Source organism: Lucilia sericata, unplaced genomic scaffold (assembly GCF_015586225.1).
Source record: "Lucilia sericata isolate MDLA Ls3-8-SP2 unplaced genomic scaffold, ASM1558622v1 Contig007490F_arrow, whole genome shotgun sequence".
Lineage (NCBI taxonomy): Eukaryota > Metazoa > Arthropoda > Insecta > Diptera > Calliphoridae > Lucilia > Lucilia sericata.
This window is the reverse complement of record NW_023997950.1, coordinates 1-14,759: the sequence shown is the minus strand read 5'-3', so window position 1 is coordinate 14,759 and position 14,759 is coordinate 1. Positions and strand designations below refer to the sequence as shown.

At 31.2% G+C, this 14,759-nt stretch overlaps 3 protein-coding genes and 1 long non-coding RNA gene across 8 annotated transcripts; 2 read left to right on the top strand and 2 right to left on the bottom strand.

Annotated features, from left to right (window-relative positions):
• Nucleotides 1-55: 55 nt before the first annotated feature.
• Nucleotides 56-747, top strand: LOC119615740 (venom peptide Pc-like). Its single transcript, XM_037971745.1, has 3 exons — nucleotides 56-335; nucleotides 412-523; nucleotides 609-747. Exons 1-3 carry the CDS (start codon nucleotides 278-280, stop codon nucleotides 700-702), a joined length of 264 nt encoding a protein of 87 aa, XP_037827673.1. The 5' UTR covers nucleotides 56-277; the 3' UTR covers nucleotides 703-747.
• A 3,727-nt stretch (nucleotides 748-4,474) lies between these two features.
• Nucleotides 4,475-5,949, bottom strand: LOC119615738 (transcription factor kayak-like). Its single transcript, XM_037971744.1, has one exon. It carries the CDS (start codon nucleotides 5,779-5,781, stop codon nucleotides 4,909-4,911), a length of 873 nt encoding a protein of 290 aa, XP_037827672.1. The 5' UTR covers nucleotides 5,782-5,949; the 3' UTR covers nucleotides 4,475-4,908.
• Nucleotides 5,950-8,364: 2,415 nt separating this feature from the next.
• LOC119615739 lies at nucleotides 8,365-10,176 on the bottom strand. The gene is made up of 3 exons (XR_005232470.1): nucleotides 9,881-10,176; nucleotides 9,615-9,798; nucleotides 8,365-8,525 (listed from the first exon to the last, which is right to left on the bottom strand). It is a non-coding gene; the product is annotated as an uncharacterized LOC119615739 (long non-coding RNA).
• LOC119615737 (kinesin-like protein Klp10A) lies at nucleotides 8,903-12,846 on the top strand. Of its 5 annotated transcripts, none has more exons than XM_037971743.1 (3): nucleotides 8,903-9,180; nucleotides 11,129-11,496; nucleotides 11,660-12,846. In XM_037971743.1, exon 3 carries the CDS (start codon nucleotides 11,842-11,844, stop codon nucleotides 12,844-12,846), a length of 1,005 nt encoding a protein of 334 aa, XP_037827671.1. In that variant the 5' UTR covers nucleotides 8,903-9,180; nucleotides 11,129-11,496; nucleotides 11,660-11,841. The 5 variants fall into 5 exon arrangements, with proteins under 5 accessions (XP_037827671.1, XP_037827670.1, XP_037827669.1 ...); XM_037971742.1 differs by having other exon boundaries at nucleotides 11,028-11,496; XM_037971741.1 differs by having other exon boundaries at nucleotides 10,983-11,496.
• The last annotated feature ends 1,913 nt before the right edge of the window (nucleotides 12,847-14,759 follow it).

The window sequence follows — 14,759 nt, the reverse complement described above, 5'->3', positions numbered from 1 at the left end:
AGAACAGCAGAGAAATTAAATTATAGAATAATTCAGAATTAAAGAGAAAAGAAGCTGAAATTAAGAACATTTCATATTGTTCCCTAAATTGTTAATATTTTTTAATAATTACTCTCTCTCTCACACACATTTGTAATAGAAAAAAAACAACTTGTTTAACCCAAGATTGAACTTAAAGCCCTTGTATAAATAGCACACCAGTTCTAACTAATGCTAATCAGTTGTTTTCTAAAACCTTAAGTGATCGCATCAAAAACATTATCTTTACTAAGAAAAAATGAAGAGCTTCCTGTTAGTTTTATGCGCAATTTTGGCTATTTTCGCTTTTGCTCAAGGTAATTTATTAATTTTAGTTATTTTTTAATGATAATTGTTTAATAACAATTCCGCAATTGATTTGTCTAATTTTAGCCGATGAATGCAAAATTGAAGGTCATGTTGTGAAAGTGGGAGAAACTTATTCTTTACCCGGTAAATGTACTGAAATCAAATGTACTGGACCAAATGCTTTTACTGCCAAAACGTAAGTGTTTGATGTTAATTATTAAAAATTAGGTTTTCGAAATAAGTTTGAATTTAAAATTTTAATATTTTCAATTTATTTCCAGCTGTCCCCAGGAACACAGTTTGAAACCCTGCAAATACATACCCCAAGACAATAGCAAACCTTATCCTGAATGTTGTCCCCGTCATGACTGTTAAACTTTTAATTTGTATTAAGATTTTTGTAAAATAAATTATAAAAAATAAAAAAAAACTAATTTTAATAAAAAATTTAAACAAAATAACAAATCTTTTTCTTTAATATTTTATTACTTTATTAAAGTGTTTGTTTTTTTATAAATACATTGTTTCCTTTTTTTTTAAATTACTTAAAAATACATTTGTTTGTTTTTCTGGCAAAAAAATTTTACTATTTTTTTTAATATTTCAATTTGTTTTCTTTTTCTTTTAATAGTAAACATTTGTCTCTTATAAATCGTATACCAATAAAAATTAAATATATATTAATTAGCTTGTTTAGTTTAATAAATGTTGAAACATACATATAACTAATGTTCAATACAGATTTTAATATTAAAAGTGTAAAAGCTAAATAGTTATTTATCATTCTTAATAATTATATTAATTTTTTTTTTTTTTTCAAATATATATTTTTAAATATATAAATTTTACGAAAAAACCTGAGCTAATCTAGGCTAGTGTTTACTTTTTTCTTTAAATTTACTTTTTTTTAATGGACTTATTGAAGAAGTTAAAACAAATAATATTGTTATAAAAAAAGTAGTTTAAAAACATATAAATATTACTGCCTACTTTTAGGCTTAAGCAAAAATAAAATATATTTTGTCTATAGTCAAGTCTATAGTCTAGTCTATAGCCTAGTCTACAGTCCAGGCTATAGCCTAGTCTATAGTATAGTCTATACTCTAGGCTATAGTCTAGGCTATAGTCTTGTCTATAGCCTTGTCTATAGTCTAGTCTATAGTCTAGCCTATATTTTAGTCTATAGTCTAGTCTATAGTCTAGGCTATAGTCTAGTCTATAGTATAGTCTATAGTCTAGTCTATAGTCTAGTCTATAGCCTATTCTATAGTCTAGTCTATAGTCTAGTCTTTAGTCTAGTCTTTAGTCTAGTCTTTAGTCTAGTCTATAGTCTAGTTTATAGTCTAGTCTATAGTCTAGTCTATAGTCTAGTCTATAGTCTAGTCTAGTCTATAGTCTAGTCTAGTCTATAGTCTAGTCTATAGTCTAGTCTATAGTCAACCTATAGTCTAGTCTATAGTCTAGTCTATAGTCTAGTCTATAGTCTAGTCTATAGTCTAGTCTATTGTCTAGCCTATAGTCTAGTCTATAGTCTAGTCTATAGTCTAGTCTATAGTCTAGTCTATAGTCTATTCTATAGTCTATTCTATAGTCTATTCTATAGTCTAGTCTATAGTCTAGTCTATAGTCTAGTCTATAGTCTAGTCTATAGTCTAGTCTATAGTCTAGTCTATAGTCTAGTCTATAGTCTAGTCTATAGTCTAGTCTATAGTCTAGTCTATAGTCTAGTCTATAGTCTAGTCTATAGTCTAGTCTATAGTCTAGTCTATAGTCTAGTCTATAGTCTAGTCTATAGTCTAGTCTATAGTCTAGTCTATAGTCTAGTCTATAGTCTAGTCTATAGTCTAGTCTATAGTCTAGTCTATAGTCTAGTCTATAGTCTAGTCTATAGTCTAGTCTATAGTCTAGTCTATAGTCTAGTTCTAGTAGTCTAGTCTATAGCCTAGTCTATAGTCTAGTCTATAGCCTAGTCTATAGTCTAGTCTATAGTCTAGTCTATAGTCTACTCTATAGCCTAGTCTATAGTCTAGTCTATAGTCTACTTTATAGTCTAGTCTATAGTCGAGTCTATAGTCTAGTTTATAGTCTAGCCTATATTCTAGCCTATATTTTTGTCTATAGTCTAGTCTATAGTAGTCTATAGTTTAGTCTATAGTCTAGTCTATAGTCTAGTCTAGTCTATAGTCTAGTCTAGTCTATAGTCTAGTCTAGTCTATAGTCTAGTCTAGTCTATAGTCTAGTCTATAGTCTAGTCTAGTCTAGTCTAGTCTATAGTCTATAGTCTAGTCTATAGTCTAGTCTATAGTCTAGTCTATAGTCTAGTCTATGGTCTAGTCTATAGTCTAGTCTATAGTCTAGTATACAGTCTAGTCTATGGTCTAGTCTATAGTCTTGTCTATAGTCTAGTCTATAGTCTAGTCTATAGTCTAGTCTATAGTCTAGTCTATAGTCTAGTAGTCTAGTCTATAGTCTAATCTATAGTCTAGTCTATAGTCTAGTCTATAGTCTAGCCTAGTATATAGTCTAGTCTAGTAGCCTAGTATATGGCCTAGTCTAGTCTATAGTCTAGTTTATAGTCTTGTCTATAGTCTAGTTTATAGTCTAGTCTATAGTCTAGTCTATAGTCTAGTCTATTGTCTAGTATATAGTCTATAGTCTAGTCTATAGTCTAGTCTATAGTCTAGTCTATAGACTAGTCTATAGTCTAGTCTAGTCTATAGTCTAGTGTAGTCTATAGTCTAGTCTAGTCTATAAACTAGTCTATAGTCTAGTCTATAGTCTAGTCTATAGTCTAGTCTATAGTCTAGTCTATAGTCTAGTCTATAGTCTAGTCTATAGTCTAGTCTATAGTCTAGTCTATAGTCTAGTCTATAGTCTAGTCTATAGTCTAGTCTAGTCTATAGTTTAGTCTATAGTCTAGTCTATAGTCTAGCCTATAGTCTAGTTTATAGTCTAGTCTATAGTCTAGTTTATAGTCTAGTCTATAGTCTAGTCTATTGTCTAGTACATAGTTTAGTTTATAGTCTAGTCTATAGTCTAGTCTATAGTCTAGTCTAGTCTATAGTTTAGTCTATAGTCTAGTCTATAGTCTAGTCTATAGTCTACTTTATAGTCTAGTCTATAGTCCAGTCTATAGTCTAGTTTATAGTCTAGCCTATATTCTAGCCTATATTTTTGTCTATAGTCTAGTCTATAGTAGTCTATAGTTTAGTCTATAGCCTAGTCTGTAGTCTAGTCTATAATCTAGTCTATAGTCTAGTCTATAGTCTAGTCTATAGTCTAGTCTATAGTCTAGTCTATAGTCTAGTCTATAGTCTAGTCTATAGTCTAGTCTATAGTCTAGTCTATAGTCTAGTCTATAGTCTAGTCTATAGTCTAGTCTATAGTCTAGTCTATAGTCTAGTCTAAGTCTAGTCTATAGTCTAGTCTATAGTCTAGTCTATAGTCTAGTCTATAGTCTAGTCTATAGTCTAGTCTATAGTCCAGTCTATAGTCTAGTCTATAGTCTAGTCTATAGTCTAGTCTATAGTCTAGTCTATAGTCTAGTCTATAGTCTAGACTATAGTCTAGTCTATAGTCCAGTCTATAGTCTAGGCTAAAGTCTAGTCTATAGTCTAGTCTATAATCTAGTCTATAATGTAGTTTATAGTCTAGTCTATAGTCTATAGTCTAGGCTAAAGTCCAGTCTATAGTCTAGTCTGTAGTCTAGTCTATAGTCTAGTCTATAGTCTATACTATAGTCTAGTCTATAGTCTAGTCTATAGTCTAGTCTATAGTCTAGTCTATAGTCTAGTCTATAGTCTAGTCTATAGTCTAGTCTATAGTCTAATCTATAGTCTAGTCTATAGTCTAGTCTATAGTCTAGTCAATAGTCTGGTCTATAGTCTAGTCTATAGTCCAGTCTATAGTCTAGGCTAAAGTCTAGCCTATAGTCTAGTCTATAATCTAGTCTATAATCTAGTCTATAGTCTAGTCTATAGTCAAGACTATCTAATCAATAGTCGATAGCTTAGTCAATAGTCTGGTCGAAAGTCTTATCTATAGTATATTTAGTAGTCTGGTCTAGTCTATTATAACCAAATATATTTTCAATTTATTTACAAAATTTCGAATTAAAATTTTTAAAAATTATAAAAAAAACTAAAAATTCATTAAATCGTTTATACGTATATATGTATGTATTTCTTTTTGAAATAAAAACAATATTAAATTATAAACTAATTAGCCAACTATTTAGAATTAAGACTGTCTTTTTTTTATATAAAATCCAACATCTGACATACAAATTCTAACAAAAAAAAAAGAAACAGTTTCTGTAATTCTCTATTATTTAAAAACTAAAAACAAATTTTCGGGAAGTGTAAGTAATAAAATGAAATTAATTAAAAGTAAAATAAATTGTTAAAATTTTTATAAAACTACAATTAAAACTAAAAGTATGGGATTAAAAAATAAAAATTATAGTTAAATGTTTAGGAAATAGAAAGAGAAACAATCACAAGACTAATCTTGCAAAGAATCAATAGTACTTGTTGTTAATGAAGTGGACATCAGCCGCTTAACATCCGCCATTAGCAAATCTCATTGGCGAGCCGAACGTTCCGTTTCCATTAGGCATTCACGCACCAATATGCGTGCATGAACAATGCCACGTTTCAGGCGTTCTGTAGAAGTGCGCGAACCGGTATAGGTGGGTCGTATATCACGACCCATCTCCTCGATTATAGCCAATAGTTGGGCATATTTGGTGAGGCCATTATTTTGAGAATTATTTTGCGCAGAGCCCCCCAAATTGGAGCTGGAAGAGGTCATGGCTGTTGCAAGGTTGGAGGCCATATTGTTGCCTAAGATCAGGGGTGAAGTAGATTGTGGGTATTTGAGTTGTGAGGGTGTGGAGACACTACCACCACCACCATTTGAGGTAATGCTAACATTATTATGGTTTGTATTTGGTATGGGTGTCATGGACAGCTGAGAGGCTAAGGTAGATGACAAGACCGAGGCTCTTGGATTAGCGGGTGTTAAGGTTATTGAAGGTGAGGCAGTTGTATTGGCTTGCTGCTGCAGTAAAGCTAATTGAGCCTGCAGCTGTTGGGTGTACTGCAAGGCAGCCGCCGCTACAGCCGCATTTGAGGTATTACCACTGGCCACCGCTGCTGCCACTTGACTTAGTTGCTGATGATAGTCACGCTCACGTTTCGAGTGGGCATACAGGTCACGACTGCTGGACGAATGAGCCACACGGATATCATCCCTTTCCGTAGACGTCAAACCGTGGGAATGACGTTCTCGCGGCGCATGATGTATAGCGGATATTTGGATTTGTGGCTGTTGTTCGCGTTGCTCACGCTGCTGCTGATAATTGTAGAAATTTTGTACCTGTGACCGTGGTATTGGGGTCACAGTGACGTCACTCAATTTAGATTCTACTGCTTGTATGTCCATTATATCCATGTTTAGGTTTCACTTCTCAAAAAACAAATTATTTTTTAAATAAATTCAAATGAATTATTTACGCTGTTAACTATTTCAATTTTATTGTTAAATTTTTGGTTTTTTTTCTTTAAAGTTTTGGTGTGTTTTGGTTTAATTTTTCTTTTACTTTTTTTGTTACAGGAGAAAAGCAGAATATTTTTCTGTAAATGTCAAACGTAGTAGATGAAAAAAAACATTATACTTAAGTGTTGTTGTTTGTGTGAATAACGGGTAATTGTTTTGTTTACGTTTTCGTGTGAAAGGAAAAAGTAGTAAATTAAAATACACAGTTGCCAGAAAAGGTATTAAATTTAAAATTCATAACAAAAAGTACACTGGTAGAAAAAAATTACGCTAAATTTTTTTCAAATAGTAAAGGTCTTGAGAGTTGTTGGACTTCACAGTTGTTTTGTTTTACATTTCTTTTTCTAATATTCTGCACCCAATACCGCCTTCTTTAATACATCAAAAATGTTAGGGTTGCCGTTTTATATGTATTCAAATATCAACTAGATTTCTGCAAACCGGCTTTAAAATAATTGAAGAATTATCGAAAAGTGGAAGTGAAATTTATTGTCCTAACGAAGTCGAAAAATGGGCTATATGTAAGAAGAAAGTCGAAGAATCGATTTTCGCAAATAGAAGCCGGAAAAAGTCGAATAAAAGCGAAAGGACAAAAAAAGTAGGAAAATGATCTACAAGCCTACCTTTCATGAAATACAAAAGTCGAAAGGTGGACTTACTTACTTACTTAAATACTTACTTACTTACTTACTTACTTACTTACTTACTTACTTACTTACTTACTTACTTACTTTACTTACTTACTTACTTACTTACTTACTTACTTACTTACTTACTTACTTACTTACTTACTTACTTACTTACTTACTTACTTACTTACTTACTTACTTACTTACTTACTTACTTACTTACTTACTCTTACTTACTTACTTACTTACTTACTTACTTACTTACTTACTTACTTACTTACTTACTTACTTACTTACTTACTTACTTACTTACTTACTTACTTACTTACTTACTTACTTACTTACTTACTTACTTACTTACTTACTTACTTACTTACTTACTTACTTACTTACTTACTTACTTACTTACTTACTTACTTACTTACTTACTTACTTACTTTACTTACTTACTTACTTACTTACTTACTTACTTACTTACTTACTTACTTACTTACTTACTTACTTACTTACTTACTTACTTACTTACTTACTTACTTACTTACTTACTTACTTACTTACTTACTTACTTACTTACTTACTTACTTACTTACTTACTTACTTACTTACTTACTTACTTACTTACTTACTTACTTCTTACTTACTTACTTACTTACTTACTTACTTACTTACTTACTTACTTACTTACTTACTTACTTACTTACTTACTTACTTACTTACTTACTTACTTATACTTACTTACTTACTTACTTACTTACTTACTTACTTACTTACTTACTTACTTACTTACTTACTTACTTACTTACTTACTTTACTTACTTACTTACTTACTTACTTACTTACTTACTTACTTACTTACTTACTTACTTACTTACTTACTACTTACTTACTTACTTACTTACTACTTACTTACTTACTTACTTACTTACTTACTTACTTTACTTACTTACTTACTTACTTACTTACTTACTTACTTACTTACTTACTTACTTACTTACTTACTTACTTACTTACTTACTTACTACTTACTTACTTACTTACTTACTTACTTACTTACTTACTTACTTACTTACTTACTTACTTACTTACTTACTTACTTACTTACTTACTTACTTACTTACTTACTTACTTACTTACTTACTTACTTACTTACTTACTTACTTACTTACTTACTTACTTACTTACTTACTTACTTACTTACTTACTTACTTACTTACTCTTACTTACTTACTTACTTACTTACTTACTTACTTACTTACTTACTTTACTTACTTACTTACTTACTTACTTACTTACTTACTTACTTACTTACTTACTTACTTACTTCTTACTTACTTACTTACTTACTTACTTACTTACTTACTTACTTACTTACTTACTACTTACTTACTTACTTACTTACTTACTTACTTACTTACTTACTTACTTACTTACTTACTTACTTACTTACTTACTTACTTACTTACTTACTTACTTACTTACTTACTTACTTACTTACTTACTTACTTACTTACTACTTACTTACTTACTTACTTACTTACTTACTTACTTACTTACTTACTTACTTACTTACTTACTTACTTACTTACTTACTTACTTACTTACTTACTTACTTACTTTACTTACTTACTTACTTACTTACTTACTTACTTACTTACTTACTTACTTACTTACTTACTTACTTACTTACTTACTTACTTACTTCCTTCCTTCCTTCCTTCCTTCCTTCCTTCCTTCCTTCCTTCCTTCCTTCCTTCCTCCTTCCTTCCTTCCTTCCTTCCTTCCTTCCTTCTCCTTCCTTCCTTCCTTCCTTCCTTCCTTCCTTCCTTCCTTTTTTTTTAATCTTCTCCAATACATTTTCCAATCCCATATTTGCAACAAGTTTATGCTTTTAAAGAAATGATTTACCTGGCAACCCTCACAAGAATACGTTGCTTACAAATGACAGCAAAAAACGTTTTTTCGTCCTTTTATTATGACGTAAACAAGACACATGAGAAAAATAGCAAACAGCTGTTCAATAAATAACGGTCATAAGGTAAAACCGAATCACAAATGCATGAAAAACATAAACATTGTAGAGTAAATACAAACATTTTAAAGACTGCTACAATTTAATGTGAAAAAATAAAACTTTAATAAAAACCCGCCCTAAAAGTTGTTTTTTTTAACAAATAATTAGCAGCAAACAATTTTTGGTTGTCGAGGTAACTGTTATTGCCATTAAGGTGACGACGAAGAGGGATTTAGTTTATTAAATGTAACAAAATAAAAAGAGAAAAGTGGACTAAAAAGAAGTAAAAACAATAAAAAAAAACTACCACAAAAGTAGCAAAAAAATAATATGACATATAGAAGAATATAGAAAAAAAGTGAATAAAATCGTGTGCATGATTGTACAAGTACAAGCTGTTTTTTTAGTTTTTAAGTAGGGGCCGCTCTAAAGGCAGCAGCGGCTTTTAATTTCAACAGTAGCAGTAGCAGCAGCATAAATCTAACAACTAATGCCGATACACATTAACTATAAAACTAAAAAAATTGATTTGATTACCATTTTAGGAAATAGTTAATTGAAAAAAAGTGTTATTTATCAAAAAAGAATTAAAGCAAAAGTGTGAAAAATTATTATTAAAGAAAAGACAACAGTGGCAGTGTGTTTTAAAAAGGGGTTTGTTGAATTAAAAGTGTTTTAAAAATGGAAAATTTTGTTAAAAAATGTTTAAGAAAAATAATGAAATGACAAACAAATTATTTATTTATAACTTTTTTTCTTGGCTTCATTATTCATCAGGGATTTGCTTGCATAAGACTTTAATTACAGTTTTCTATTGGTGTTTTATTGTTGGTATCTGTTACCATTTTCAGTTCAGTGTTTTTTCATTATAATGTAGATTTTCTTTGTTTTCATTCATCTACTTACTTCCTCTTTGTAAGTGAATTTTATTGTTTTTTTTTTTTTGTTGGTTTTGAAACCAAGCAGAAAACTAATTTGTAAATGTATGTAAATTTTCCAACAAAAACTTACATTGGGGTTTTATAAATGCAATAAAAGCGTTCGACTGTCCAACCACAAATTTTAACAAAGTTAAATTTTTCACTTACCTGCAGCAGCTTTTATACCCAAAAAGTTTGTGGCCAGTCGCTGTTATTGTGTTTTCATATTCTCCCAAACAACCAACATTGTTGTTGTATTGTTTGCTCTTGTTTTAGGGTTTTATTTTAGTATTTTTTTTTTTGGCCAACTATCACCCCAAACTTGGCTTTAAACATCTGTTTTTGTTTTTGTCTACAAATAAAAAATTTAAACACAAAACGTAATAAAAAATTAATAAAATTCTTTCTCATATACAAAAATATATTTATTTCACCATATCTTTTCCTTCAAATTCTTTTAAACTCCCCAAAAAAGAAAAACAAACAACTTAAAAAACCCAACAACAATTTCCATCAAAAATTTCTGCACTTCCTCTAACCATATGTTTGTTTTTGTATGTGGATTGCCTCTTTGTGTTTTGAAATAAATTAGCTTACGGCAGGTGTGATTGTGTGTGTTTATCCATGAAAATTAAAACATTTTTATTAATTTTAGTTGCGGCTTTTTTTCGTTTGTAATATAATTTGCCCACCCAGCAATTGTTTTGCAATTTTGAAAAATAGCATCACTTTTTTTGCATGTGAGAGCAAAAGCAAAAAACCGCAAAATGCAAAAGCAAGAAAAAGAGTGTAAATTAGGACAGGGTTGTTAAAATTTGCGGCGAATTGATAATATTAACGATTTTTTCAGCAACTTTTTAAAGCAGGGTTGCTAAAAACTTACAAATAAACAAATAAACCCAGTGAGCAAGAAAGTAGTGTTAATTTGCGAGAAAATTAGAAAAGTAATATTTTATATAAAACAAGAAAAATTATAAAAATTAAATAAAAATTTAGCAACAATTTATTTAAAAAAGGAACATTTAACAAAAATTTTCTAATATAGAAAACATTTAAATTTGTCACTGGGTAATTTTATAAAAAAGAAAAAATTATAAAAAGTACATTTTTTCTTTTTTCTTAACTACAAAGTAAGCTTATAAATAAATTTCAGTAAATTTAATTATTTCTATTTTTAAATTATAATTGTTTAAAAATTTTTAATAATAAAAAATTTGTTATTTATTTATTGTTTATTAAATAGCTACTAACAAATTTTGCAACATTGCTAAATTTGCTGATATAATTATAACAACCCTGGGTGACATCACTGAATAGCAACAACAACAACAACTACAAAGAGAACTATTAAAAAGAGAAACAAACACAATTCGCCGCCATTTTTTTGTGATTGCAATTTGTCAGTTGAATTTTCGAATTAAGAGCGAATTTATTACTGTGTATTTGTTGCCTTTTGCTTACAACTACAGCAACATTATTTTAGTTAAGACTTGGAATTATTATTTGTTGTGTTTTAATAACGCCACAGCTCTGCAGCTGTTTTGTTTTTTTATTTTTTAATTTTATATTAACCAACAAAAGCTTTGTGAGTAATCATCTTAACGGTTTGGAAAAAAATCTTTAACTTAAAATTAATTAAAAAAATATTTTGTATGGAAATAAAAAAACAACAACGAGTATAGTGAAGTGAAAACCCCCACACACAAATTACAAAAGCAAAAAAAATAAAAAAAAGCAAAAACAAAAAGCATTATTACAATTAAGGAGGAGACATACGGTGAAAGATTGGGGGAAAAAAACACGAAACTGTCAAATATAGAAAAATTTGCGACAAGAAGGAAGTGTTTTAAAAGTGGAAGCAAGAAATTGAAGTTTTAATAAGAAAATTAACGAAAGTTCAAAATTATTTGAGAAATTTACTTGAAAAATAGAAAATTATAACAAAAGAAACTTCAATTACAAGAAATTTCCCAAGAAAAAGAAAAAAGTTTTTTTGGGAACAATTACTAACACCTCTGCAGGCAGCAAATAACCAACAACAACGAAAGCGGTGAGTTTTTTCTTGTTTTTTTGTTGTACTTAGTTGACACCAAAACCAACGTCACTTTTTCATTTTAATTTTTTTTCTGTTTTAAAATATATTAAACAATTGAAGTCATACAAAAACACAAAATAATTTAATATTTTATTGCAAATCCATTTAAAATTATTAGTTTGTGTGTGTGTGTGCGTATAAATCTTGGAGCTGTAAACGCTAACAGAGATTTTTGCTGCTCCGGCTGACTGCTTGCTGCTGAAACGTGTAAGCTGGTTGCCATTCAACTGAACCTACGCCAAAAACTATACAAAACCAACAACAACAACTAAGAAAAACAAAAAAACAACAACTCCCACTATGGAATACATTTCAATTGGAAAAAGTGTCAATATAAAACGTACCGACGGCCGTGTACATTCCGCGGTCGTCTCCAAAATCAATGAGTCGGGCAAATCCATCACCGTAGAATGGTATGAACGCGGCGAGACCAAAGGCAAGGAGGTGGAACTTGATGCCATTCTACTACTCAATCCCGAAATACTCGAGCAGGCCGAACAAGAGGAGCCTTTGCATACCGCTCCGGAACCCAAAAAAGTAGCCACTGCTCCCATAAATCTTTCACGTAATGCTACCCAGGGGGCTATAGGTCATCGTACCAATCGTGCCACTATCAATTCCTCCAATATTTTGTCCTCCGCCTCAGTGGCTGAGCATGTCGAAAATATACCTCCGCAAGCCCTACCACCACCCACTACCGGCATAGTACGTTCTCGCACCACCAATAATGCCTCGCGCCTAGCCTCGGCCTCTAATTTGGGTGGTGGTGGCCTTACCAATACCTCCTCTATAGGCAATACTTCTTCATATGGTGGTGGCGGTGGTGGTGCTGTTAGTGCCGCTAATAATGCCTCCAATTCCATAGCCACTGGCAATGTTGGTGCTCGTCGCTCCTATGTGGTCAAAGAGGTTGAACGTCTTAAGGAGAATCGTGAAAAACGTCGTGCCCGCCAAGCTGAGATTAAAGAAGAGAAAAATGCCTTAATGAATCAAGATCCCGGTAATCCCAATTGGGAAACCGCCCAAATGATACGCGAATATCAATCTACCCTGGAATTTAATCCATTAATTGATGGCCAGGCCGTCGAAGATCATCAAATTACCGTTTGTGTACGTAAGCGACCATTATCACGCAAAGAGTTAAATCGTAAAGAAATTGATGTGATTTCGGTGCCACGCAAGGATACGCTTATTGTTCATGAGCCGCGTAATAAAGTGGATTTAACAAAATTTCTGGAAAATCATAAATTTCGTTTTGACTATGCCTTCGATGATCGCTGTGACAATGCTATGGTTTACAAGTGAGTAGTGTACAATTTTTCTATTTTTATTTTAGTTTAAACTTTTAGACTCGTTGGTAGAATAGACTATAGATTATACTTTCGTCCGTATTATAGGCTACAAGAAGTCCACACTGTAAAATAAATTCTAGTCAGGTCTTGAGACCAGATGTTATTCACTATGGGATAGACATTATTTTGACAACTATAGACTAGACTATAGACTAGACTATAGAATAGACTATAGACTAGACTATAGACTAGACTATAGACTAGACTATAGACTAGACTATATACTAGACTATAGACTAGACTATAGACTAGACTAGACTATAGACTAGACTATAGACTAGACTATAGACTAGACTAGACTAGACTATAGACTAGACTATAGACTAGACTATAGACTAGACTATAGACTAGACTATAGACTAGACTATAGACTAGTAGACTACTAGACTAGACTATAGACTAGACTACAGATTAGACTATAGACTAGACTATAGCCTAGACTATAGCCTAGACTATAGACTAGACTATAGACTAGACTATAGACTAGACTATAGACTAGACTATAGACTAGGCTATAGATTAGACTATAGATTAGACTATAGACTAGACTATAGATTAGACTATAGACTAGACTATAGACTAGACTATAGACTAGACTATAGACTAGACTATAGATTAGACTATAGACTAGACTATAGACTAGACTACAGACTAGACTATAGACTAGACTATAGCCTAGACTATAGACTAGACTATAGACTAGACTATAGACTAGACTATAGACTAGACTATAGACTAGACTATAGACTAGACTATAGACTAGACTATAGACTAGACTATAGACTAGACTATAGACTAGACTATAGACTAGACTATAGACTAGACTATAGACTAGACTATAGGCTAGACTATAGACTAGGCTATAGACTATAGATTAGACTATAGACTAGACTATAGACTAGACTATAGACTAGACTATAGACTAGACTATAGACTAGACTATAGACTAGACTATAGACTAGACTATAGACTAGACTATAGACTAGACTATAGACTAGACTATAGACTAGACTATAGACTAGACTATAGACTAGACTATAGACTAGACTATAGACTAGACTATAGACTCGACTATAGACTAGACTATAGACTAGACTATAGACTAGACTAGACTATAGACTAGACTATAGACTAGACTAGACTATAGACTAGACTATAGACTGGACTATAGACTAGAATATAGACTAGACTATAGACTAGACCAGACCAGATGTTATTTACTATAGGCTAGACATTACTTTGACTACTATAGACTAAACTATAGACTGGACTATAGACTAGACTATAGACTAGACTATAGACTAGACTAGACTAGACTATAGACTAGACTATAGACTAGACTATAGACTAGACTATAGACTAGACTATAGACTAGACTATAGACTAGACTATAGACTAGACTATAGACTAGACTATAGACTAGACTATAGACTAGACTATAGACAGACATGACTACTAGACTAGACTAGACTATAGACTAGACTATAGACTAGACTATAGACTAGACTATAGACTAGACTATAGACTAGACTATAGACTAGACTATAGACTAGACTATAGACTAGACTATAGACTAGACTATAGACTAGACTATAGACTAGACTAGATAGACTATAGACTAGACTATAGACCATAGACTAGACTATAGACTAGACTATAGACTAGAATATAGACTAGACTATAGACTAGACTATAGACTAGACTATAGACTAGACTATAGACTAGTCTATAGACTAGACTATAGACTAGACTAAAGACTAGACTATATACTAGACTATACTAGACTATAGACTAGACTATAGACTAGACTATAGACTAGACTATAGACTAGACTATAGACTAGACTATAGACTAGACTATAGACTA

Excerpts from the sequence above, each read along its gene's own strand:
- LOC119615738 (XM_037971744.1), bottom strand. The coding sequence starts at position 5,781 with ATGGATATAATGGACATACAAGCAGTAGAATCTAAATTGAGTGACGTC.
- LOC119615737 (XM_037971743.1), top strand. The coding sequence starts at position 11,842 with ATGGAATACATTTCAATTGGAAAAAGTGTCAATATAAAACGTACCGAC.
- LOC119615740 (XM_037971745.1), top strand. The coding sequence starts at position 278 with ATGAAGAGCTTCCTGTTAGTTTTATGCGCAATTTTGGCTATTTTCGCT. Across the intron at positions 336-411 it reads TATTTTCGCTTTTGCTCAAG|CCGATGAATGCAAAATTGAA; the intron begins GTAATTTATTAA and ends GTCTAATTTTAG. Across the intron at positions 524-608 it reads AATGCTTTTACTGCCAAAAC|CTGTCCCCAGGAACACAGTT; the intron begins GTAAGTGTTTGA and ends ATTTATTTCCAG.